The following is a 26,647-nucleotide window of genomic DNA, read 5'->3' on the forward strand; positions in this document are numbered from 1 at the left end:
TATCTTCAACCCAAACAGGTTATTTTTAAAGTTTCTCTTCTTTCCTTTTTTCAAAACACCTTTTGTGGCAATTAGAGCAATAACAGAAAAAAAGACAAAAAAAGGGTAATATTTCGCATTTTGTTGTACTTAATGAAACGCTTAAAACATTGAGACGCGGGGGAAAAAACGACGGCTCTCGGTGGGCCGTGTGAGAGGTTTACAGTATGCATAGATACAGTCGCCATGGTTACCAGACGTGACAGTCACACTCGCACAATAAACACTCAACTTCTGACTCTCACATCGGAGGAGGGAGAGCGTCCTGCACCCCTCCATATTAGGAGCCCCCCTCCCTCCCCCGTCCCTCAAAGACAGCATATTGAAAGCAGTGTGTTGAGCTTCTCCAGCTTAAAGCAGTTATTTGGCAGAGAAAATAAAACTTACAGACCTATACATAGTTCAGTGCTAGAAGTTGGATTTTCCTTTCCTACAAGGAGTAGTAGTTTTTTTTTAATTCACCTACAAATGGGGGAAAACTGGCTTGATTTCCTGAGAACCATTGCTGGTTATTTAGCAGACAAAGAGGAATAGTTCAAATAACCAACGCCATGGCCAAAAACACTGATCCGAATTCCCAGAGTTACAGAGCATCGTCTTCATTCTTAAGATTTTTTTTTTTTCAATTTTTTTTTTTGTGTTTTTTTTAAACATTTTTTCATTTTTTGTTTTTTTTTGTGAGTATTTTGTATTTTATTTCGATCTTCTCTTTAAAATGAAGAATGAACACACGTTCCGCCTCCTAAGTCTTGTAAACAAGAGGTTGCAGTGTGGCACCTCCAAACATTGAAAGCCTATTCTGAAAGTGCTGTTTCCCCCCTGCCCACTAGGGGGCTAGTGGGAGGGCTTGCTAGATAGACCCCGCCCCCTACCCTGGGTAGGCGGGGCTTGCTAGTCCCAGCTGCGGCTACAGTCCTTTTGCACTGCAGAGCTCAACGTTCTTTAGTCTTAAAACAAAATTGGTGCAATACTTTTTAATGTCACTTTTTCTATCACCAGATAATTCTCCTAAGTCAGCTTTCATTCTTTAACCATCTGTTGATCTTGAACGACAACGCAGTAAAGTAGGCGTGCCAAGGCAGAGGAGCGCACACATACTCAGTCACGCACACACAGAGTACTTCCACGCACGTACGTGCGCGTGCATACACACATACACACACGGTAAGGACCTCAATGAGTAAACAGCTACACTGGAAAAACTGGCTGCTCCCTCTATATTGCAGATTATATATACTGAGAAAAAACCACATTCAGTGCAAAGTTTAAAAAGCTCATACTCCAACATTGTCAGCAAACAAATGCAAAAAAGAAAAAAAAAAGAAAAAAAAGTTAAATGAAAAGAATTGGAATTCAAATAAACATGACGAATGAAACGAAAAAAAAAATATATATATAATAATGAGCTCGATTGAAGCTTTTTTCGGTCTGAAAGAGCACTACCTGGAAGCAAATATCCATCCGTTCACATTATAGAATTGGCCTGCATGATTCAAGTATTCCGACTGATATGTTTTTGGGCTAAAACAAAGTGGACATATGTGCAGAGAGAAACGTAACTTGTTTTCCACAGGGCTCGCCCCGTTTGTTGTACATCTTGTAAGTGAGAAAGAGTCCGACTAGTGCCACTGCGTTTTTTAAAAACTTTTTTTTTTTTTTTTTTTCTTTCTGCTGATTATTGATAATTCTCTACTGACCCTTCCTCGAGCCTGTTTGATTGGCAGGCGGTTCACATGGAGTCCCCGCCGCCTGTCAGGTGATCCACCGGGAGGAAGGAGCTGATTGGAGAAGGGCTGCTGATCCTCCCCGCCTCGGTGCCACCCGGGTTCCCCCACAGGCTACTGGAATAGTTGGGCCCGCCCCAGAGGGAGGAGCTGTGGAGCTCGCTGCTGTTCCACTGGTTGGGTTCAGGAGCTCGGCTGGGAAAGCTGTGGGACTGATCCATTCTGGTCTGGGAGGAGCCGACGGTCTGCCAGCCCGAGGAGGGCGTGGCCAGTGACTGCCCTTGTGCAAAGAAACGGTTGATTTCCTCCTCGCTGGCAAACTCAGCCAGAATAGTAGTGTTCCCCAAAACACACCTGCAGAGAGACGACAGGTGAGATCCAGCACGGCAGCAATGCAGTGTGTCCATTGCTTATTTTCTTGTTGTCTTCAGGGTTAAGGATTGAACAGCAGTTTGTGTACCATTAAGAGTCTACTGGTGTGTGTGTGCTCTTACATGTGCAGGCTCTTCTGGGCCTTGGCGGCCTCGTCCTTGGAGCTGTAGCATACCACGGCGTTCCCGTGTGGCAGGTTGAGGTGGAATGTGATCAGAGGGCCGTGCTGCATGCACAAGGTCCTCAGGGTGGAGCCGTCGATCTGTTGGACGAAAAGAAGAGACGCATCAGATCAGCACGTCTTTGTACGCCGCGTACGATTATGAATATTGTTTGAATAGGATTTAAAGAATAAACTAAAATGACTAAGAGGTAAAACACCAGGAGAACGTTGCAGCTCTACAAAGGATGACGGGAACAAGGTGAACACATATGGTTTCACTGCACATCCACGTACCTGAGGTGTGAGATTTTTCAGAACAAGCCATTGGCTTCTCCCTGAGCTGCTGCTGCTGTCGCCCCAACTGGAACCTGTTGATACAAAGTGGAAGAACGGAGGTCAGATGATGATGTCATTGAAGGTTGTATTCCTCTACAAAACAAAAACAAAATGAACATTACTACAGCATAGGAGCTCTCACCAGGTGTGTATCTGGACTCAGAGGCGCCCCAACCTCCCAGCCTCAGGGCAGAGCCGTCCCAGCCGGAGGAGGCGGCGCTGGGCTTCTGGCTGGTGAGGCCGGGCGGTGGTCTGGAGGGGGCCGCCACTGAGTGCGCCTTGGGAGTCAGGGGGACCTTCCACAGCTCATGGGCCAGGGAGGAGTTGGACACAGAGCCGCCGCCGGGAGACCACTTTGACTCACTGGGTCTGGCTGCAAGGAGAGAGGACGACGTGAGACTTCTCGCCCATTTTCACGCAGCCGACCGCCGTCTTTATCCTCACTATCCAGCATCACGACGGGAGACTTGTTGAATTACCTGAAGTGCTTTGTGCTGTACTGGTGAGGGAACCGCTGTGGCTGGAGGCACGAATGGATGACCAGGCACTGGTAGAAGGCATCATGGTGTTCAGTGATGAGGATTGCCCTGAGACACCGAGACGGGGAGAGACGGGTTGGTGGAAGCTTTTGATCAAACCAAAATCCTTTCCCATCGATCCATGTTTAGCTCACTTCATGGCACAAAGTGGTGCTTCTTTCTCTAACAAACCATCTTTGATTATCCATCGATACAAATCAACACATGCTTCATAAACGTTAAGACACAAAGATGTAAAATGGATGAGCCCATTACCGTTGTTCCTGTCCCTGAGGTGGTCTGTGTCACGGACGGTGTTGATGGAGAGGGAGTTGATGACACTGCCGGGGGTCATGTAAGGGTCAGTCTCAGGGTCAATGTTGGGGTAACCTTTCCAAGGCTCACCGGGCCGGAACTCTGCAGACACACAGGATGCGATTAGCAGGCTTCCACAATGCCATCGTTTTTGAGCGTTTCATCGTGCTTGTGAAAGCCCGCCTACCTGGGGGCCAGGTGACAGTGTTTCCATGGGGCGGGGGGGAGTTGGCACGGGGCGGCCAGCCATCGCCCACCGAGCCCAGTGATTGGCCGGGAGGACTCAGGGACGATGCGCCAGGAGACAGGAAGTCGTAGAAGGGAGAGTCCTCCAGACGCAGCCCAGACGACATAGCACCTGCGGGATTGACGCGGAGAAACGTGAGGACGCAATCGGATGAAACATCAACGAGCATCATTCAGGGAGGAGGGTTTGCAGGAAATAAACCAGTATGAGCGGATCATAGAAGCAGGTGGGTATGTACCAGGTTTGCTGTTCTGCTCCAGAGGATCAGTGGCCCACAGTTTCTTCAGTCTGGACTGGGGCGGCTCTTTGTAGCTCACAGCTCCGCCGCCACCCATGTCCAGCGGTACATTCAGGTTAGGGTTCAAGCCTGACGGAGGAAGAGGCGAAACCGCAGGGAGAAATGTAGTCATTCTGAATTTAAACTTTTGAGGCATTTCAACAGCCAAAATTAAAAGGCAAATAAAGAAGCGAACGTACTTAAAGGGAAATTGCTGAAGGATCCGAGAGCGTCCTTCTGCATCTCAGCGCTGTGGGACAAGTAGTTATCCAGGTACGGTTTGTGGGCGGCGGCCTGTTTCAGCAGGGAGGGGTCCAGGTGCCGCGGGGGCTGCATCATCGACGGAGAACCAATAGGACGCGTCTACGGGGCGGAAGGTCAGAGAAACCAATCATCACAGAGATACATCGGGTTTATGAAATTGAAAGGTTTAAATTTGGGGTGCGGCGTTAGCAGGATTCAGAGGGACACAAACACGCACCTGTTCAGCCGGCCGTCCCACAGGCATGGCCCGCTGGCTCTGAGCTTTCTGCTGCTGCTGCTGCTGGAAGAGAAGACGCTGCGGACGGACAAGAGTAAATAATAAATAATAATAAATGGAAATCTGAAAGTATCCAGTTACACTATACAAGGCTCCCGTACAGCATGTTTGCAGCACTCTACCTGTAACTGGGTGATCTGGTTGAGCTGTGACAGCTGGGAGATTTGGTTGAGCACAGCCACCTGCTGAGGGCCAAACAGAGGGTTCAGACTTCCGTTACCTCCGGGGTACTTCAACAGAGATGGAGGCACCTGAACACAAACACAATTCAGGGTTTTAGAGGATGTTAATGGCGTTGTGCGGTCAACTAGACGTGAAACACAAATGAAAGCACATGCATTAAAACATTTCCACGGAGTAAGCATGAGGATTTTCTACCTGAGAGGGCAGGATGGGTGGAGGCACTTGGTTACGGAGGTTGGGTTGGGGGGGGATCTGGGACTGGGGGCCACCTCGGCCCTGTGCTACGCTGCTGCCACCCATCATAGGGTTTACATTCTAAAGCAGGGAACACACAAACACAGATAATCAAACAACTTGCAACAAACTGTCGGCCCCGATGTCGAGCCAAAGGACGGAAACAATCAAATGCTCACCTGTGCTTTTGCATTTTATACAAAGTATTCACTTCTTTCTCTAAGAACACTTAATGTTTTTAGTAAAAGTAATATTGTGAGGGGGTGGGATTCAATATTGCCCAGCCCTTTTCAGGAAACCTTAGTTCCTTTGTGACCACCTGTTTTAATGTAAACTCACTAGCAAGTAAAGTACAAATAAAAACGTCAGTCATACAAATGACAACTTTGGTTTGTAATAATTTCTCATCGTTCACATTTGTTATCAACAGTGACTTTAGACCATCATCATTTAGGACAACATCCTCTTCATCCTTCCACACTCACCTGTCGAGTGCCCCCAGGACTACGGTGACTAGGAGACGAGCCAGAGTCAAGACAGTTGGAAGGGGAAAAGCTCATGTTTTGATTGGAGGGGAGCTCATCAAAAGGTGGGTTATTGTAAGCAGATGGGGAAACTGACTGCTGCAGAAGCAAGGCCAGGTGCACAGCAGACGGAACGGCAAGCGGACAGGGAGCACATCAGCAGCCAGCGAAGGTCAGAGAGAGAGAGAGAGAGAGAGAGAGAGAGAGGAGGAGAGAATAAGGAAAAGAGTTAATTTGGCAGAAGAGGGAGAAGAGTAAAAGAAATTGGCCCAGCGGGTGAGTAGTAAAGAGATGGCGAGGATTGGAGTTGGTAGGAAAAAAAAGATGGTATCAAAAAGCAGGCATCAAATGAAACCTACACTTCGATAGTCCAGACCTTACGTGCAGTGCGTTAGAACAACCACTTGGGGGCCCCACAGGGCTGAGAGAACATGTATGAGCGCTCCTCCTCCTCCACAAGCCCAAACCTTCTCTAGTTGTGTCGATTGTTTACTCAGTAGAACTTGTAGATTACCACACTAGCTGTATTACGGCTTTGTTAAAACCTGTTTGCTGTATTCAAGGACCCGTACACCAGGGACACTCTGCGTACCTTCTCATAGTAGGGGCTGCGGTCCATAGCAGACTCCTTGTGCAGCTGCTGACGAGAGGGGTTCTTGCCCATTTGTCCATTGTAGTCTCCCATGCCGCCCATGTCCATGCGCTTGTCCTGCCCCATCCCTGCTCCCGTCTTCATGGAGTCGTCAGGAGAGTCTCTCTGCAAGGGGAAAGTCAAGAAAAGGATTGAAACGGATAAGCATGAATATTCGTCAAAGAGCATGTTAGATTTGAACCAGATAATAGAGACTGGATGATTCGCATCGCTGCACATGAACAGGAGTCGTTTACGACCACAGCTTGAAAACAGACAGGTGTTTCCTGGTGGCAGCGACGCGACCGTTTTAAAAGACTAAAATTGAAAGTGAAACGACAAAACTTTGAGAATCGGTACTTACAGGGAAGTTCAGGCCGCTGAATTGGTTGATGAAGGGTTTCATCCAGGGTTCATCCTGTTTGTTGACTGGTCTGTTAATCTAAAAACATTCCAGAAAAACTTATTACCAGGAGACATTTCAGTCACATTTTTAACAAAAGACAGAAAAATGGCTAAAATAAACAACGTGACCCGGTGAGAGCAGGGATCAGTTTGGACAAAGGTGGACAAACCTTGTTGGAGCATTTATGCTTGTAGTTCCAGGTGTTTTGGTCATGAGACCTGTTGTCTTGTTGGTTGTTGCTCCACATGCCGATCTCCACCTCCTCCTCCTGGTCCCAGCTGTTGCCCATTGACGCCTCCTCGCCGCCCCACGTCTCCATGGGCTTAGGACCTGGAGCTAAAAAGACAGCGAGGACAGAAGAAACTGAATACCAACAAGTGACGGTGAACACACTCCACCACAGGGGAGTTCCCTCTCGTGGGTTCAAGGTCTTTTTAGTTTAGACATTGCCCTTCAGATGGAAGTTTCTGCTAAATATTCCGGTTGACGCGTGAACTTACCGGACTTATGCTGCTGGCCGCCCCAGCCGGGCCCCGGCTCTCGGGTAACCCTGCTGGGCTCTTCCCAGGTGGAGCTGGTGTCCATGGGCTTCCCCCAGGCAGACGTCCCGTTGTCCACTTTAACAGGCGGCGCGGGGGCAGGCTCCCACGTGGAGGACTCCTTCTGGGGGAAAGGCTCACCCCAAGCTGGAGGAAAGAAGGGAGGTACACATTAGAATGAGGATGTTATTTCTGTGGTGCTCCATCCTTATTGGAATATACATTATTATATTTTAAGACACACAAGGAGAGCATTTCCTCATCAACACTCGTTTCGCGGCTCTCATTGAGTCACTACAGTCCTGTTCAGCCTGCATCAACAGAAATGTGACCGTGTCATTGTTGACCTGCATTATGGATGTGTCCATTTATATACTTTGTTTAGTGGGGAATTAAAACCCTAACGTTCAACTAAATAGTATAGTTACACATATCACTGAATGTGAACTCCAAGAGCCGTTTATCAAGATTTGGTGTTTGTTTTCTCTGTTAAGAGCAACCATATCAGGCTTTTTTGGTGACCACCCAATCTAAAAGGTGTAGACGTACACACTTCTCTCTCGGGACACTGACAACGTTTCATATTAAAGTCGATGCTGCAGGTTCACGTGGTGGTTTTCTCTGTTGGGACCAGAAGACCGAGCTGGGAGAGAGAGAGAGAGAGCCCTGCTCATGTCCCTGGGGAACCCCACATCGACTTGCTTATGTAAGTGTTGTTTACTTTAACTCCTGTGGGTGTTCAGATGTGTGCCAATATGCACTTTCGGATGCGAGACTGCATGTGTTAAAGTGCGAGAGCAAGTATGCGCAGGGCTATCACCGGGCTCAAATTACAGCCGACTGCCCCGACCTGCTGCTTTCTTGGGGAGGTGGCAGGGATTCTTCCCCCCCCTTCCCCGTAAAAATAGGACGAATCATCACGTGGCCTCAGGGTCCAGTGTCTCATGTGACCGGGCATGCTCGCACACAACCACGTAACAACACAAGGAAACACGCGCATCCAGCCACGCAAAGGTAGCTGCACAGACACAGATCGGCACATATGTGGATGCTATAAAACAAGATGTTTTCGGTACACTAACAGAAACGGGTGGTGTGTATACGCCTCAGTTGATCCGATAAAGGGGGGGATGGGAAAGGCGCCGTGTTTGCACACATTTGTGTTTGACAAGTTATAGATTGCAAGACTGAAAATAGACAGCAGTGCTTTGAACGTTTAGTTACACTACAACAAACATCTACTGTATTGAGCTGCTTTGAATTTTTTTTTTCACCCACTTTGGTGTCAAGTAAAACCAGAGTCATCTACATCTAATCAAAATGTCATTACAGCAGCTCGCCCGTCGGCCGAACCCGTCCACTTCGCCCGCTAGGCAGCGGCCCTCGGTAACAGCAACAACCCCCTCCCGCTTCCCTCAGTCCTGCCGCTGCCTCACTCGTTAAGGTTTTTCCGTCTTACATTGGAACCATTCCTATTACTAAGTCAACAGACCCCCCCCGCCCCCGCTCGTGTTCTCTCGCTCTCAACAAAAGCCAGTGTTTCTACAGCGAGCAGAATTGGCAGGTGAGTGAGAAGGGGAGGAGGAAAGATGGGCGAATGGGAGAAGAGGAGAAGAAAGAAAAAAAGATGCTCTTAGCATTCCAAAGCGATGACTCAACCGGCTTCACGAAACGCCTTCAACATAGACGGCACCTAAGGGCGACGGGGGAGAATGGCTGTATGTGCTCGTCTTCTCTCAATGCTTGTGTACAAACTGCGTCTCCCTTTGAATGCGAATATAAAAACGTATTTCTGTTTGTACTGTGGGAATCCTTTCAAGTCCTCAATTTAGAGACTGTGGGTGGGACATGAAGGGTTTTATCCATTCAAGGCTTACAGACTGCACCAGAAGGCTTGCACATTTCCACCACTTTTAAGGGAGCATTCTTGAGTAATTTTATCTCGTTTTACATGTATGCAAGTGTTGGAATGTGATGAGTTTGAAGCCGTGTACGGTTTAAGTCGAGTTGCCTCACCAATTTGGTGCACCCATATAATAGATCTATGATGTACTGGCTTCAGTAGGAATTCTGTGTGCAAAAATATGACCTACTGGTACTGGAGCTTTTGTCTTGAGCATGCGGCTGCATGGGTTGCAGAGGATGCATCGAGTTGCGTGATGGGTGGGGCTGGTGCTGCGCGGGTGGGCCCATGGCCTCCTGGTCTGACGGGCCGGGCCTGCTCCGCTTACTGGCACCTCCCCCGCTGTATTTACCTGGGAAAAGAAAGTCAAAAGGAGCTTGGACATATGGTTTTATTTGAGTTTTGCACAGCTCTTTTTGAAGGGGTTCAGGAGTGTTTACCAGGGTCTCCCCAAGCTGCTGTCCCGTCATCGATCTCCATCCTTCGCCGAACAGACTCAGGAGACGGCTCTTCCCACCCAGTTGACACTTCCTCCTTCGTACCTACTGCTGGTATTGGGCCTCCCAGCCAGCCTGATTGAAGAATACATGAGAATAAATACTTACTCCACAGCCAAGGAAATAAAAGAAGCAAATCTTCTAGAGCGGTTGTGATGGGATGAACAGTCAACGTACCAGTGGGCTTGTTAGGGACTTGATTTCCTGTCGACATGGTGGATTCAGGACCTTTCCCCCACTCGTTGGAGGGCTTGGAAATGGGCTCGCTCCAGTTGTGGGCTCCGTGGTTGCTCTTATTCATTGGCTCTCCCCAGCCCTGGCTGCTACCCTGAGGATTGGGTTTGTGGACTGCGTCGCCCCAGTTGGAGCCGGCGTTCGGCGTGCTCTTGTCTGGGGTATTTGACCCTCCGCTGCCGGCCCAAGTGTTGTTGCCGCTGCTGCTGCTGGTGGTGTTGTTGGTTCGGTTTGGCTCACTCCAACATCCAGAACCTGACCGGTCGTTGTCCCAGCCCACTGAGTTGGTGCCTTTTTGAGGCTCCCCCCCCCAGTGGTTTCTGCCCCCTCCTCTGTGGCCATCGCCACCATTACTCCAGCGTTCATTGCCATTTCCACTATTGGAATCCCAGCCCTGCTGAGGTTTGGGCGCATTAGTCCACGTATTGGACCTGAGCAAAACACAATGAAAGTGATCAGTGAGGCATAACCAGCTTTTTGCCAACAATCGTTCTGCAATGGTATTATTAGTATTTTCAGAATGCCTCAAGTACCTTTCGTCTTTGTTTATGTTATTGCTCCAGGTGTTGCTGCTGTTGTTGTTGTTGCTCCCCCTGTAACTGGATCCATCGTTCCAGCTGCTCTGCCCACCTCCTCCACTGGCTGGGGCTTTGCTGTCCCACCCGGAGGTCGGCCGCTCTCCCCAGCCAGAACCTCCCTGGCCTGAACTCCCCGGCCCAACCCCCCAACCTGCGAACACACAAAAAGGAAAATTCATATTTGTCCTACTTTTGAGTTCTAAAATACAAATTTGCGCTTCATAACATATTTGCGTTCACAAAACTAGTTAGACTAACGTTTCATGAACTCACCTCCGGAGGTCTGAGAGGGAGCTGCCTGTGCTCCTGTTCCCCATCCGGGGCCTCCGCTGCCGTGCTTCCTTTCGTCTCCTCTGTGTCCTTGGAGTCGATTATTGGCAGACGAATTGACGTCCCAGGTGGTGTTCTGTCGTATGGGTGTCTGTCCCCATCCAGTGTTGGACAGAACCCTCGGGTCCACGTCGCTCTGGGGCACAGCTGGTTGAGCTGTAGCAGGACTGATAACTTTTCTGCGATTTCCTCCTTTTGGCTGGCTGCCGTCTCTGTCGGAGCTGGATCGGCCTCCGGAGCTCTCTCCGCTTCCTTCACTCCCTCCAGTGCGACCCCAGCCTCCAGTGACACCGGCCGGGCTATGGCTTCCGCTTCCACCGCCTCCTCCCATGCCCATGGCGTCATCTTCCAGGCTCTTCCAGCCATTGTTGGCAGAGCTTCCTTTATGACTGCCAGGATCTAAATGGTTGTTACCAGCAGGTACTGATCCCCATTCTCCATTTGGCGCCTTGTTCGTTGCGGAGGAGGACGACGATGACGAGGACGAGGACGACGCGCTGCTCCCCCAGGGTCGAGGTATCCCTGCTGGAGGGCCCATCGTAGTTTGGTTCCCATTTGCTGGCGTTTGGCCTGCAGAGCCTGGGATTTGATTTGAGCCGGTACCCCAGGACGAGCTGCTCTGGGGCTGGTTTGGGTTACTGACGGGCCCCTGGTCCCAGCGTGGGGCCCCAGTGTTATTGTGGTTATTATTACTCTTATAAGCAGCAGGAGAGGACATTTGGGGGTTCCCAGCCTGCAGTAAGGCAGGATTTTGGGGGTTCACAGTGTCTGCATTTGGGGTGCCTTTGTCTCCAGGATAGGTAGTTGCACCCCACGGTGTAGCGAAGGCCCCGGGACCGCCCATCTCTCCTTGTGGGTGGGCTGATATGGGGTTTCCATTGGCCAGTGGCACCCCATTCCCTCCAACAGAGCCCCAGGAACAATCCCCGCTGAGTTGGGGTGAGGCGGTAGAGTTTGGTGGAGTAGAGGTCATTGTGGCGTTAGTAGTAGTAGTCGTAGTAGTATTCATCATAATAGTGTTATTTGGTCCATTTGATTCAGTGTTGCGGTTGGTAGGCTGGAGGCCACCGTTCCCGCTGTTGCTGCTCGCTAACACCTTGCTGCTTGCTGTACCATTATTCACCTCAGTGTCTTCCATCATACTGCTGCTGTTTGGAGCGGACATGCCACCCCAGCCCAGCACGGGGCTCTGTTGGGGAGCTACACCCAGTTTGGAGGTCATCCCCTGAGCCTGTGGAGGCCGTTGGCCCTGGGACACGGGGCTTGGGGTTGGATTCTGCGGCCAGGCACCGTGGTTGGCATTTGGATTTAAAGTGTTTGGATTTGACCCTCCGTTGATGCAGGGGGTGCTTCCGCTTGTGGTTATCATGTTGCTGCCCCATACACCACTGTTACCGACGGGCTTGTTGTGGTGGTTATTGCTGCCAATACTGCTGGATCCCGCCACTGAGTAGTGAGAGGACCCGGTGGTGTTATTTCCATTATTTGCACCGCTGATGGTTCCGATTCCTCCACCAAGTACCTGACGACTGTTGCCTTTGCTGTCTCCATTTACCGAGACGCCGACAATCATGGCGGAAGTCACAATAGAAGAGGGAGAAGCAGTAGAAGACACAGAGGAAGGAGCATTTGCTGACATCATCATCACTGTTGTCACAGCGTCAAGGTTTTTTTCGGAGCTAATCGAGGAGCTGGAGTCTGCGTCCATGCATTCTGATGCCAACTCGGGGTCTGATCCTGACCCGCAGCCCGAAGAGGAAGACGAGGAGGAGCACGAGAATGAAGAGGAGGGCGGAGGCCAGACGGAGGAGTTCGTTGAAGAAGGGTTGTTGGTTTTGTCTGCGCTTCCGTCCACTAGGACTTTGCTCCAGTTGCTGTTGCCGTCACTGCTGCAGGGAGAGCCAGAGGACCAGGGGGAAGGCTCATACTGAGAGTCCAGACCAGGGTGCTCCAGACCTGCAGGGTGAAAGGAGGAACATGCCAGGAGACATGGTTGGATTTTAGATTTTTTCGAAATGTAGGTATTGTCTTTTTGATTTGAGGAAAGCCTCACTCATTTATAAAAGTTTATCATTGTGAAGAAATTATACAACAGTCAAATGTATCTTAGTAAATGGAAAAACAGACGTTGCTTAAATTCCCCCCCCATTCACTGTCGGTTGGAGATTTTTCTATTCCGTCCAACCTTCAGCTGCCCAACTGTTGTTGATGCGTGCCAAGCCGGCGCCTGGACACAGCTGCCACCATTTTGTTCCCACAGCAGGACTCAAACGTATGCCAAAGCTACAAAGGCGGAGGGCATGGAGGGCGAGCATCAGCAGGAGGAAGCAAGGTGGGCAATTGAGTGTGAGAAGATGGGAAACGGAGGGAGGGGAGGAAGGACGTGCTGTCGGCCGAAAAAGATTCAGACCTGGTTGCAAGCTGGAGACTTTTCTGAATACAATAATCTTCAGACACCAATTTACTGAAAGGCAGTGCAGCAGTGAAGTAAACTAGGTTGTGAAATAATTAACAAAAAATGAGTTCATCTAAATAACTTTTTTTCCATATGGCAAGGAGTAACTTTCAGTCTTGCTCTGGTTTTAGAGCAGAGAGCAACGGCAGAGAAAATCCCACAGGAACTAACCGAGGTGAATCCACCTTTTTCCTCCCCCATTTTTGCTGGGGCCTTATCTCGCAAGTCTCCCCACCTTTCCAAACCCACTTTCTTACTCACACCTCCACCTCAGATATCACATGAATGTAATGCATCAGTCAAGGACAAGCGAGACGGCGTCTCAAAGCAGAGAATCAAAGTAAGACATTGAGAGGAAGAATGAAAGATGAGAAGAACGGGGAAGGAAGAAGGCCATGTGTTGTCACCTGTTTGATTAGGGGAGTGGCTGACGGAATCCCGAATGGGAGCCATGCCTAGAAACAGAGAGAGGAAAGACTGTCAAGACGGACTCAAGAGGAAGTTCGAGAAGATGGTAGAAAGAGTCAGGACAGAGTCAAAGCAAACATAACAGAAAACAAATGTTTTAAAGTCAGAGTACGGGGGGTTGCAGGTCATGAGCAGTAGGGGATAGACATGCTAGTTAGTAGTCAGTTATCCGTATTATGATGTAAAATAATTAAGCAGCGATTAGAAATAAGTTTTAATTTGTCTGAGATAAAATTAGAAATCTGCATGTTTGTTATTTTCGCAGACTATTCTGAGAAAAATAATTTAAATATTTCAAAAAATCCTTCTTGCATAAAATAAGCATGTTACAGCTTTTTTTCCCTTCCATCTCATTCATTGTCTACCTGTGAGTGCGGCGCAAGGCTGCGGCTCCTGTCTTGACAGGAGGCCGTCTCCGGGCAGAGCGGAGAAGAGGTGACCTTTGGTTCCCAGGTCGACGGAGGGGAGGCGAAAAAGGTCAAAGCTCGGAGTGCGGCCTCAGGTGTCCGAGGTGAAGAGGCGGGGCTTGTCAGAGCAGGCAGCAGGCTGATCGGGCCCTCTTGGCATTGCTGAAGACTGAATGTGTATGCGTTTTGGGTTTGTGTGTCTGTATGTGTGTATTTACGTGTTCGATGTGGGTCGAGGGGAGGGGGGAGCTGGGGTGGTTAAGACTGAGGACTCTGCCTTGACTTGGTCTTATCTGGCACTGCAGAGGGAGAGACAAGGTTGAGAGAGATGATTAGGTCAACATAATGTACGCATGTATTAACAGCAGCAGGTTTCACGTGTATCACGAAGTGTGTGCAACAGAGCTTGAGCTGACGTATTCCCCTCTACAGGACGGGGTTTGCGTTGTCTGAACTGGAATGAGGGACAAGTATGCGAGTCTGCTCAGAAAGGTAACAGGAAGGAGGATCAAGCACGCCTTTTCTTCCTGCATGACTGTGTGTGGATCTTGGACTAGATTAGGGTTATACAACCAGCTTACAGAACTACTACTACTGACTCTGGGACGCTTTGGCAAGCAGAACCGTTAATTCCAAAGTAAAGACTTAAGTCACAAAGACGGTAAAAGTTGAGTAAGTTGAGAATCCAGCAGAAAGTGGATCCGTGCTTTCAACAACCACAAGTATGCATGTGTGTGTAGTGACCTTTTCCTAGTGCAGGATAGGAGGGTGTGCTTGCTCTCTCTGCCTGCTGCAGCAGCACACTGGTCTATTTATAAACCTTCAGTTCAAATAGCAACCACTGTGTTCACTCGCCAATATGATAAGAGAACAAACAAAGCCATGTGTGGACATTGAGCAAGTAAGCGAATAGGCTGATGCATGCATGCGTAACAACTGTGGCAGGGCATGTTTATGTAGGAAACGCCATATGGCAAAAAGACAAAACAATCCTACTTCTGAATTTTATGTTTAGCTAAAATGTTTTGTTCACACAGAAAAATCAACAACCGATGGTGTGAAATACTGAACGGAGGCCAGACTGCGACAGCGAAACCTGGGCACACTGCTCGCATATAGAAACGCTAAGCCTGCCAGAAAGTGTTTCTGCAACCAATCAACAGCCAGACAGGACAATGACATAATACAAAAGAGCCCCCCCACCCAAAGAAAGTCGCTCAAGTGTTACATTTGCTACACTAAGCAAAGGGAGCACTAAGAGGAGGCTCATTCCTGCAAACTGAGAGCTTTACTTCATGGATCTTGACTCAAACCTTCCTAAGACCTTTGTCAACCCCAAAGCATCCGATTTAAAGGGGCTACACCCGAGGTGGGTGAGGGGGGACGCTGCACCTTATAAGGCAGTGAAAGTCAAATTAAAGTAGAAGGCTGGCAAACACTTCACTCGAGGCAGTATTCTTCATGCCCCAGAACCACTATGACCAGGACTTCAACATAATATTAAACGATTGTTTTAACTCCCAGCATGTATGTATAATATTTTGTGTGTGCGCCTACAAGCAATCAATCAAATCAATAAGTAAAGAGGAACATTTAACAACTAATTTGACGAGCAAGAGACGTCGACGTACCACCGGATGTAACTCAAAACTTGTTATCTGTTATTAGACGACCATTTTATTTGTCAAACTTGTTTGTCTGTAATCCTTTATTGTAGCACGACAGTAAATAGACCTTTGCTGGTAACGCCACACTTATTGAATGTGCAACGTTTAACTCCAACCCCAGCGAGTACGAGCGTGCGCTTTGCCCCCGCTCAGCACAGAGTACAGTTTGTTCCCTTTCCCCCGTCTGAAAGCAGCTTTCATCAGGGCCCCCGGAGTTGGCTGCAGCTCGACTGCTGCGATCATCTTACAGACAGAGAGCGTTGGTGAGGTTGGGGAGGCGGGGGGTAAGGACAACACACAAACGCAAAGTGCCTTGGAGCAGGAGAGAAACCAGATGAGGGGAGAAAAAAGAAAAAGAAAATGGAGATATCAAGCTACGGAGGAGGGAATGTGAAAGAGGAGGGACGAAGACGAAGGGGCCGTCACTGAGGTTGATGAGGAATGCAGCTGCAGCTTCTGACATGTATGAAAAGCAACAACAGAAAGGTAAACTTCCTAATGTCGACGGTACAAGAAACTTAAAATATGTGCTCAGTTTAACGCAGCAAGGAGCAAAGAATGTTCAGAGCCAAAGATGCTGAAAAAACGATTAGTAGAGATCAATAGAACTGACCGAGAGTTTTTTTACAGCCAGTTTTTATTCTTTATTCCTTATTTACCTCAGTTGAGGTAAAAAAAATGAAATGACAGTCAACATTTTTCTTTTTTTTAGCTAAAGGCGCTTTTCTCATCCTTCTGTTGCTATGCAACGAAGACATCGATTCAAAACAGTTGACATTCTTTAAAATAATTTTCTCACAAGTTAAAGACCTCTGTACGTAAGCTAGAAACTGTCACTTGGAATGTAAGAGGCATAACGGGTCCAGCGGTCACAGTTGGAGCTGGTCATAAACATTCATTTCCTGGTCACATTACTTTAAGGAGAAAACATTCCTCGTACGTGGACACGTTTCCCGATATTCCAACATCAGCTCTGTGTTTTAAAAAACAGCTCAAACTGCAACAAAGATGACTTGCATGACTGCATCTTGGCTGTGTGCACTATAAACATACATTGCATTGTTATATATTCTGAGTGAACGCTGGTTGGGGCCACCCAACACAAATATAGAGTCAATTGGCTGAACTAAACAGAAACGGAGATCCAGTTAAGAAAGCCCCTGTTGTAACGGCAACATTCCTAAACACTCCGAATTCCTCTGGGCATGTCCCAGCAGGATGACATCAGCGCCGCAGTCACGTGCCAGTGTGCCTCCGCCTAAAATAATAGCTACATTTTGGGTGTGAATGCCGGCAATCTGCATCTTCCTTGGCCAGTTAACTTTAAAATCGCATGACCGTGTCCCTCACAAAACAAGCAGGCGCACCATGAGATTGCACATGTGCAGCGCGAGCGTGTGCAGGAGGAGATAACCGCCGTCACCGCCGTCACCGCGTCGACCACGGGAGGAGATCGGAGGGGGCACCCACGCGGGTCAAACTCCAACCAAAGGGCAGCGTGCACAAAAAAAAAAAAAAAAAAGCCCAAGCTTCTGTGACTCATTAGCCAGTTTGTCCATTACTCCGTCACCTTTCCACCTACAACCGGGTCGGTGGTGGTAGCCGCCAGTCAAGCCTTTGTGTACGTAGGTTGTTCCCTTTCTGGTAATGAGGGGATTTGAATGCGTTCAGGGAGATGAGCGTAATTGATTTTAAACTGTCAACTTCCTGCATCTCGAAAAATGTCTACCACAGGTCCAAACCCAGTAATGTTTAATTTACTATCACACCGGTCGAAGACTGGCCGGAAAACCGCACATTTCAGAAGCTGGAGACAGACCACGTTATGGATTTTTGTTTAAACATTGTTACTAAATTAATCCAATATATGTAAAGGAAGAGTCATTTTCTGTCAACACTAAATATGATACAAGCCATTGTTTAGACTGCAGCCACGGTGAGACACTGTTAAGTAGAGACACCGAGCCTTTCAGAGGTACAATAATAACTTGTTATTGTACATGCACTGTCGGGGGAGAGGCGCTTCCATGGTGATAACCCCCTCACCGTTTGCTACAGCAGAGTCTTAAACTGTGAACTACTTCTGCTTGTACTGCGACAGACTACATCGAGGAATAAAACAAGAGGGTGGGAGTGTAAACACGGCAGGAGAGGAGCAAAAACAAAAGAGGCAGCGACTGAAAGACACACACACACGGTCAGAGCTGGACGCCATCAGACCGTGTCTGGCTTGTACAAACGCGACGCCACACGGCACGAGGAACTCACACCGGGACGACCAGAGCGTTGGATTAACTTTCAGGCACCTTGACAAAGCGCGACTATCCAGGGCTGACTAGACAAAAAGACTGCATTCTCACCTTTTGACCAGTGTGTTCTTATCCTCCGTCCTCGTCACAATCTCCGTCTCTCTCTCTCTCTTCCATCCACTGTTCTTCCCTCTGTGGGTACGTTCCCTGTGGAAGACAGCAGGAAACAACACATCTGCATTACAGGCACTGTAGCCTTCTGTGTTTTATGTGCCGCTAAAAAAGGGTCGAAAACTTCTCAGCATGTCAGCTCTGAGAGTTTGTGAGGATTTTAGAGCTTAAACCATTAACTGATTAAATAGAATATAACAAACATTTAAATTAATTAAATCGCAATTGCGTAGCGCTCATATATAATGTTTGATTTGTGTCTATTGTGCCTTTTACTGAAAAGTGATAGTGATACACCGGACAACAACATTGAAAACAGATGATGAAATATGGCCTCAAAATGCAATAAATGTCGCAGTTGGACCACACGTTGACTGATATTACTCTTCCTATTGGTCTGTAATCGTGTCCTCTCCCTCTGAGAGTGTCGAGTGCAGCCGCACCGGTCGCGGTGGGTGAACCATTTAGCCGACAGGGGAAAGCTGCAGGCTGCCGTCTAATCCCGTAATAAGATTACAACACAGCTCTTACCTTCACTATAAACAGACAGAAGGCAGAGATGCTCAAACAACTCCGACAGAAACCACAGCAACGAAGCTCAGAGGAATAAGGCAAAACTTCAAGATGCAATGTTTAATATGCAACTTTTACAGTATTAAAGAACCAATACATACTGGGAAAAAAACAGTTTTACAGTGATGTTGATCACAGCGCTTCGTCCCTTGTTAAAAACACTATCTATAAATGTGTATAACATGGTAGAAGTTTAAGACGTCCTCGTGAAGCTGACATCACAAGTCAAACTCAATGTTCTTAATCTATCCTGTTCAATGTGTTAATCAAACTGCAGACCTAGATTCCCCCCCCCCTCAACCACCAAGTGCTTCAGCAGATGGTTCTGGGTTCAACAACAGCAGAGCATGGTGGGGGCTCTCCTGGAGCGCGCACACACACCCCATCTGTTTATGAATGGGGCAACCATCGCCCATCCCCCGACAGCTACAGCTGACGGAGGAGGGGGCACCACGAGTCACTGAAAGTGAAAGAAGACGACGGAGAACGAGGCCATCGGAACGGGGGGAGGTTGACAAGAGATGGGGACCGTTTGCACATTTTATGGTTTGTTCTTCTCTTAGCAGTCACAGGTGGTACTCAAACACCCCACGTAGTCACCATTATACAACTTTAAGACTCTGTCCCATCAGCATGTTCCTTAGACGCCTCAAAGGAAGCACAGTAAACCTGCTTAAAACAGTCTTTCTTAATCTAGGTCACCATGTGCGTTCTGTTATTGTTCTTTAATAACTGTTAGAGATCATCCCTGGTTAATCAAGGCAATATAATTCAGTCTTTCCTTGTTTGCCGTAAGGACGACAAACACTTCAACTACTGGGAATTTAACACTAAGAAAAAAACATGCCTTTGTGATAAAATATACATTTTAATAATAATATGGGTGGTTGACAAAAGTTGCAATAGATAGAAAATAAATAATACGAAGTGTTATTTGCAGCCCTAAACTGCAGGAAACTGTTCAACATAAACACATAATTTTCCTTCCTCATTGAACAACACGATCCAGATGGAAAAGGGCGGCTATTTTCACCGCTGCATAACAATCACCAACTGATTAACAAGAATTGCTTATCGCGTCTCCACTACTAAGAATAATGCGGCTTGTTTTTTTTTGGTCCCACCTTGAGATGAGGATGGGCTGAGGAGGAGAGAGCAGCAGAATTAGATATCAAACATCACTACGGATGTTGTGAACTGTGATGGCTTGGATTCAAGTTAGAGGGAGAATGTATTTAATTTGGCCATCAAGCGTTTCTGTAACATATCGGATCATAAGTTCTGTCTGCTACATTGGGCTATGGTTAAAGCTTCTTCTCATCTTCCCTTCTGGGATTCTTGGTGAACTCCTTCCTGCTGGCTGGCTGTCAAATGAAGCTGAAAGACTTTAAAATAAAACTATATTTGGGTTTCTGAGAATGTAGGTATCAGAAATGTGAGTTTAGGGTGCCGCATGCAGACACCCTGTGGGAGTGTTTATTTGTTTTTTCTCACTCCCCAGAAGTGAGTCAAATTTAAAAGGAGACCCGAGTATTGATTGCATCTGTAGCCACAGCAAACACCCCAAACATAAACTTATAAGACACGAGCGTCCACAGAAACGCTCACAAGAGTTAGCCGGTCTGCGGCGGCACAAAGCAAAGGGAGTCGCGTGGCTAATTTCCATGTGTAACACCAGATCATTTGCATCAATTTGCATTTGCATGTTCTCACAGAGGATTAACACTGGCGGCTCAGGTTCAGGGAAGCCATCACTCAATTAGCAAATGACAAAGAGGGTCTCCTCTCTCCTCGACGGCGGAGCTGCGAGGTAGAGGACACAGCCAAGTGGGACATTTCCAGCCTCAATTCCAGTTCTTTTTTTAATTCATGTTAACGAGAAAGGCAGCGTGATATAAGTTTTGATTCAAACAATTTCTCACCAACATTTTTGTCTATATTCAGGAGCAAAAGAATGTCTTAAGTGCTCAGAAGTTAACAATCGAGGACATGGATAATAAACTAATAATGTAATTATATTCAGTGAAGGAGGAATTGCGAATTGATTTCTGCACTTTTTTGCAGTAGGTGACATACAGCAACTCTTCACTGCATAGGTGTAGAACTAAAACTATACCCATACTTGTAATTCGGACATTTTGTTGTACACATTAAAAGTTAACTGCATTTGATTTTAACTGGGATTAATGTTTCTAATTGTCAGCTCCACCTATTTGCTTGAAATGTCACTGTCGCCGGCCTCAAATATTTCCTGTCTCATGACCTGCAGGTGTGGCTTTACGACTCGGACGGCCAAGGGCCAACAACCCCCCCCCCCCCCCCCCCTCCCCCCAACCAACGCAGCAATAGAGTAGGAATTTATAGCAGTGCTGTATTAAATTCCCAACACCGTGACATCAAGTGGGCCATGACGGCACGGACTGCACATCGCCACGGCTTCAACTCGGCAGAAAACAGCTGTGAAAACGTGTGATATTTTTAGACGGGATGAAAACATGTCTGCCTAACAGTCATTGGGGCAGCGGAGCCAAGCAACCAAAAGTGAAAGTGAAGCCCGCCAGCCGTTGCTTCACCAAAATCAAAAGGAGATTTCAACATTCACAACTGATCCGTTTTATGATTAGAACTGCTTTATGAGCAATGAGGCGAACCTGCGAGTATCCGAGCAGGTGAGTGCAGCGCAACTAAACGGCCTCAGAGGAAAACACTGGATCAAGGACGACATCACCACTGTCCCACAGTGTTATTCCTGTTTTTATTTACAGAATCCATATCTACACGTACGTAGTAAGAACGTTTTTTAAAACACACACACACTAAATAGGAATGTGGTAAAACAAATAATGACGATAATAGAGGCAATTTTTAAATTGCTATAATTAGTGTCACCATACACAACAAGGTATTATTTCATTCTCCCCTGCATTGTTTCATTGTTAGTCCGCCTACGTGCACAAAGAAAATATGCCCCATGGCTGGGAAAATGTGTCACACCATCAGCCGGCCGCACTGACTCGAGTGCGAACGATCGAATCAAAAACAAAACACATTTCAGGAAACAATATTCACAAAACATATGTAGGGTCTAAAAACTGAACACCGATTAGACGCGGCCCTCAGAGCCAGTTAATGGACCAGTTGTGATCCACAGCTCCTTTTGTGTGCCTGCAACTGTATGGACACAATGAGCTGCACAAACACCTCTCCACACACAAAACACCATGATCCCGGCGTGTCGTTTAACAATTTTAAAACAGCAAAGCTTAGTCAGCACAATGCGGCCTAGACCAACCCAGACCCTCCAATTCAATTCAAACGGAACTGCATGTGCTTGCATAAGCAGCCCCCCCTCCCTTGGTAGCCCACCGCACGTACACACAGGTCATGCTACCATCTACAGAGAAGGGACATTAATCTAACACACAGTCGTAAAACAAGGGAACGTGTACGTTACGATTTCAGATGCAATAGTCACCTGTTTCGATGCTTCTTTGGTGGCAACAGCTTTCGATTCCAAATCTCTGAAAGACACGCGAGATACGAAGGTTATAAAGAGAGCAGGTCAACCAAAACAAACATCAACGAATAAAAGGCCTCTTTCATTTGACTACCATTGTATTTTGATTTGGAGATAAAGGCCATGGCGAGGAGTACGTGTGCGAGGGGGTTACACGCAGCTATAATCGACGTGGAATGGTAAACACGACACCATCACAGCGTCTCAAATTAATTATTGATCGTGCGCGGGTCAAAGAGGGAATGCACCTCCACCCGCACGAACCCACGCGAGGCCGAGCCCACGCCGACAAAACAATAGCGACCCATCAACAAGCGCAGAGCGAAAAGTGTTTCAACTGGTCGATGTGGAAATGCAGGTCGAGCTGCATAACAGATTGAACGAGGGCCCATCTGTTACGGGCCTGAAAACACAACGACGCTGGAGTGCAACGCGTGTTTGTGTGTGTGTGTGTCAAGAGTTCCAGCTCCTGATCGGCCATTATCTCAGCTGTCGCCTGACTTACAGCTTAACCAACATGGCTTCTCTCGACCCCCCCCCCCCCCCCCCTCTCTCCTCCCCCCTCCACCCGCCGCAGCAGAGACGAACACGTCGCGGCATCTCATTTACAGTCGATGCATTTTTTTATTTTAGTGCGACTGGGGCTCCTCTGCAGCGCCGTCGGGTCAATGGGGGAAAAAATGTTGAATACGGCGGTTGAAGAGCAGCAGCGCGGAGGTCTGCTGGTTTAACCCGCCCCCCTCCCCTGTCTAGAGGGTACTCGATCCTACAACTATTGCAGCTTCACAGAGCACAACCTCAGCTGACATTAAATATCGACACACCGTGTTAGCGATTCAAGGGCGTTTGGACAGATGTGCCCCCCCCCCGCTCGCATGTCACCAAGCAGCCGGTAAAAACAATCGAACCAACCGCCGGAGCGACCTGCGTCGTCAGGTTAGCACGGCTGCTAATGCTAGCTGGAAGAGCCAATGTTACGATGCGGCTAGTTAAGCTAACTTATCCGGTCTTTATTTAATCTAGCGATGGCGACATTTTAGTAAATGCACGCACGCATTAAACCACATACAATGGTAGTTTAAACACCCAAAACATCAATTCAAGAAGGTTGTACGAAAGACAAAAATAACTCATTTTTTACAGACATCTACGCACAACCTGCAACCCGAGGTTAACCGATTATCGTGCTAGTTAGCATGAGGTTAAACTGCCAACCAACCTGTTTTTTTCAGTTACGTCCCCGTTAAACGGGCAAACATGTGCAGACAAACACTATCCACTTGTCTTCCAGTCGACGCTTTCGTCCTTTACGTTTGCCAAACCACAACGCAACCCAGTCGCTCCGCCGACGGCTAGCCGAACAGGAAGCTAGCGTAGCTCCGTCACGGCTAACCAAACAACAGCGGCAGCTAAAGTTACCTTACACCCGTCCCCGGGTCTCCCTCCCTGCGCACATTAGCTCGCCACAAAGAAACGGCCCCCCCACGGTCAAGAAAACGTCGCAAACAAGCCTCACCTCATTGAAGTATAAAGTGCAACCGAGTGGAAAGGAAAGCCGGCTGTAAGGCTACAAGAATTTCAACGCGTTTGCAGCGTCTACGAGGGGAGGAATTCGTCCTGCATGATCGCCATTTTCTTCACTCGCTGCTGGCTAACCTTCTTTCGCTTGAGCTCAGCTTTCCCCTCCGCTCTCTCTCTCTCTCTCTCTCTCTCTCTGCATTCACTACAGGTCTGGAGGGGGGAGGAAGGGGGGGGGGGGGGGAGACGGTACAGGAAGCACATTCACCACTTCCTCTGACTGAGGAAAACCAAACACGGGCTGAAAAGGTGGCCCGACGGCTTTACGAGAGAAAGAGTAATGGCGCGTTAAAGGAAAGCGGTTCGCTGCCTTCAAATGAGCGAGCACAGCACAGCTGTTACTGTGGCAACGAGACCTCAATGACTGACAACTGGTATATGATATTTTTTTTTAGATAACATGTTGCAAAGGTTTTATTTATTTCTTTATTTAATGACCCCAAAATACATTTGAGCAATGTGAAAATATATAAATATGCTAACCAGAAAACATATTATTATTTATATACTCATCCCACGGGGACAAATAAGCAGATAATATTCCGGACCCAAAAAAAAAAATTCTTATGTATGACCCCTCACCTCATTTTTTATTGTGGCCGGAATCAACAACAAAATACCCTTAAAAAAAGTATTTACATTTTTCTTTTAAACATTTTAATCATTTTAGTTATTTTGTGTTCTGTGATCCCATAGATTGTATTTATTTGTGAGAAGGGTTTTGAAACCAGACAGGACTGTTAAATGTGTTTTGTTTTTTTTGGTCTAAATGTGGTCAAATTGAAGCGCATTGAGTTTGAAAATACTGTGAGAGCCACCACGAAGTGATTAATTAGTGGAAATTTAGCTTGATTATTTTATTGTTATTAGGACAAAAAAAAAAATATATATATATATATATATGTCATGGCAAAACAATAACGGTAAAACAGTACCCCTACAAAAATAGTAAACTAACTTTTAAATACAAAGAAAGGGAAAGTTTAAAAAAATACATGAAGAGATAATAATCATTATTAAAATTTAAGCAAGTTAATACGTTATGTATTAAGATTAAGGAATGCTTTGAACAAATGTCCAGCAGTCGGTCATGCTGTCCTCTTATTATGTAACGTGTGTGTTCTTGGCTGATGACTGTTTTGAATGTTATTTGCACCCTTTGATTTGTCCCCTGTGAGAGACAAGAGTCTCACTTTGTCTCTGTAACAACATTATCTGTTGCTATAAACAATGGCATACAATAAAGTATGTGATGTGTTTTTTAATTCACATTTCATGGTTTCTACCGAGATTTTTTTTAAATACCCATTAAAGTGGGTTGTAAAAGAGTTTTTATTCACTCTTGTTTTGTTTTTTCTCCTTTTTACAGATATGATTCAAGAAAGAAAGTCTCACACAAAACAAATATACAATTTATAAAGTAGAGACAAACCAACTTTCTTTCAGCCAATCCAGAGTCAAACTCCCACCAGCTAATCCACCCTGCTGAAGTTCCCTTGAGCACAACATGAATCAGTAGCGTCTTTCCGTGAGTGTTTCTGACCTTTTGTCTCCCCGTGAACAAGAAACAAAGTCAAGTAATAACGTCTTTCATGAACCACAAGATTCATCTCAGAGAATCAGTTCCAATATGTGTAAAAAAATACCTGAAAAGTAAGAATCTAGTAGAAATGATATACTGATATTTCGCCATGTTGCAAAGATATAGAAAACGGGAAATAATCAAACCAAAATATAACATTGTTCCACATAGTAGGAAGAGATTTCAAACTTTAAACAAATCACAAGCTTTGGATCTTTATTTCCTCATCTCCTGAGTGTTTCCACTGCCTTGTTTTAGTCGCCCATGGATGACTTTGCTCTTTTATTTGAGAAAACAACCCTAAAACGATCATTTTTATCAAAGAGAAGAACAGAGACAAGAGAGGAGAAAGAAGCATAAACAGCAGAGAAAGGAACACGTCTGCCAACTGCAACGTTTCACCAAACGAAACAAAGGCTGCTGCTGAATACCGGATTGACCCGCAATACGTGGGGTGCAAATCAGTGACCTTTGATCCCACCGATGGCAAAAACAACCCCCATCCTTGTGCACAGATTACCTCCCTTATCTGTGTGTATTTGACTGTGAGAGAGAGAGAAAGAGAGATCGTCTACTGGCAAGTCGTTCTTTTATCTGACCAGGTATCAAAGGGAGTTTTTACAGCACGTAAACACGTCGGTAACCTCACAGAACTCGGGGCCCGACGCTGCTCATATCTGGGTTTCCTGGTAGATTCCCAATGCCGATGATGTGTTTGTGCGTAAATAATATGCTTTTCAAAAGAGTCTATAAGGTCTGCGTGATATTTGGGAGTCTCCCCGCCCGCCGTGTTTCAAGTTCCTTCCCTGCAGCTGCTCAGCTCTCAATGCAAAGTCCAGCACATGGATCAACAACTTTATGAAAGAGGCCATAAAACAGGCCTCCCCTAACACTCCTATCACAGTTGCTTAAGTAAGCGATTATTGTACAACCATCGAGAGTCCTACGTGGAATTTCAGTGTTGGCTCACGAGCCGTCGCGGCTGCTCCGAAGTGGAACGTCGAGGTTTTTAGCCAAGCGCTAACTTCAGCATGCTGACGTTTGCTCAGGTGCAAATGTTTGCCGCGTTCACGGATCAATCGTTTAGGGCGTCCCTCGCAAACTAACTCCGCCCTCCAACCTCAGCGAGATCGCGATTGAAAGCCCGCGGCACCACGGGGCGCGATGACACGGCAGCAGACCGTCTGTGGCACTCTGACACGTTCGTGCAAATAAAAAAAAAACCCACCACCGGCCCGTAGAAATGTGTTTTTGGACCGTTCGGCGCCGAGAGAAACAGAATGTAGGCCCGGGGAAGTCAAACGTCAGGTCAGTCCTGAACAAACCGAGACAACGAAGAGTAGAAGCCGACAGGATGGATCCTTTTACCTGCTGGTCACAACAAATGAA

At 47.1% G+C, this 26,647-nt stretch overlaps 1 protein-coding gene across 6 annotated transcripts; it reads right to left on the minus strand.

The window, feature by feature from the left end:
• Positions 1-998: 998 nt before the first annotated feature.
• Positions 999-24,010, minus strand: LOC120827476 (trinucleotide repeat-containing gene 6A protein). 6 transcript variants are annotated; one of them, XM_040190373.2, is made up of 27 exons: positions 23,755-24,010; positions 22,057-22,102; positions 17,949-18,044; positions 13,880-14,220; positions 13,454-13,501; positions 10,535-12,547; positions 10,217-10,412; positions 9,627-10,114; positions 9,393-9,524; positions 9,143-9,304; positions 7,011-7,196; positions 6,680-6,846; positions 6,469-6,546; positions 6,066-6,230; positions 5,435-5,572; positions 4,911-5,030; positions 4,655-4,783; positions 4,473-4,550; positions 4,192-4,354; positions 3,953-4,081; positions 3,655-3,825; positions 3,429-3,569; positions 3,114-3,221; positions 2,777-3,007; positions 2,593-2,666; positions 2,258-2,397; positions 999-2,117 (listed from the first exon to the last, which is right to left on the minus strand). In XM_040190373.2, the coding sequence occupies exons 5-27, from the start codon at positions 13,497-13,499 to the stop codon at positions 1,769-1,771; spliced, it is 5,604 nt and encodes a 1,867-aa protein (XP_040046307.2). In that variant the 5' UTR covers positions 13,500-13,501; positions 13,880-14,220; positions 17,949-18,044; positions 22,057-22,102; positions 23,755-24,010; the 3' UTR covers positions 999-1,768. The 6 variants fall into 6 exon arrangements, with proteins under 6 accessions (XP_040046307.2, XP_040046306.2, XP_077940218.1 ...); XM_040190372.2 differs by having other exon boundaries at positions 23,615-24,001; XM_078084092.1 differs by lacking the exon at positions 13,454-13,501 and having other exon boundaries at positions 23,615-24,001.
• Between the last annotated feature and the right edge of the window lie 2,637 nt (positions 24,011-26,647).

Source organism: Gasterosteus aculeatus, chromosome 11, assembly GCF_964276395.1.
Source record: "Gasterosteus aculeatus chromosome 11, fGasAcu3.hap1.1, whole genome shotgun sequence".
NCBI classification, from domain to species: Eukaryota; Metazoa; Chordata; class Actinopteri; order Perciformes; family Gasterosteidae; genus Gasterosteus; species Gasterosteus aculeatus.

Bases quoted from the DNA above. Each gene is read 5' to 3' on its own strand.
- LOC120827476 (XM_040190373.2), bottom strand. From the start codon at position 13,499: ATGGCTCCCATTCGGGATTCCGTCAGCCACTCCCCTAATCAAACAG. The intron at 9,305-9,392 runs GTAAACACTCCT...TTCTTTTCCCAG, and splicing joins AGCAGCTTGGGGAGACCCTG to GTAAATACAGCGGGGGAGGT. The intron at 4,784-4,910 runs GTAGAAAATCCT...GTTTGTGTTCAG, and splicing joins CACCCATCCTGCCCTCTCAG to GTGCCTCCATCTCTGTTGAA.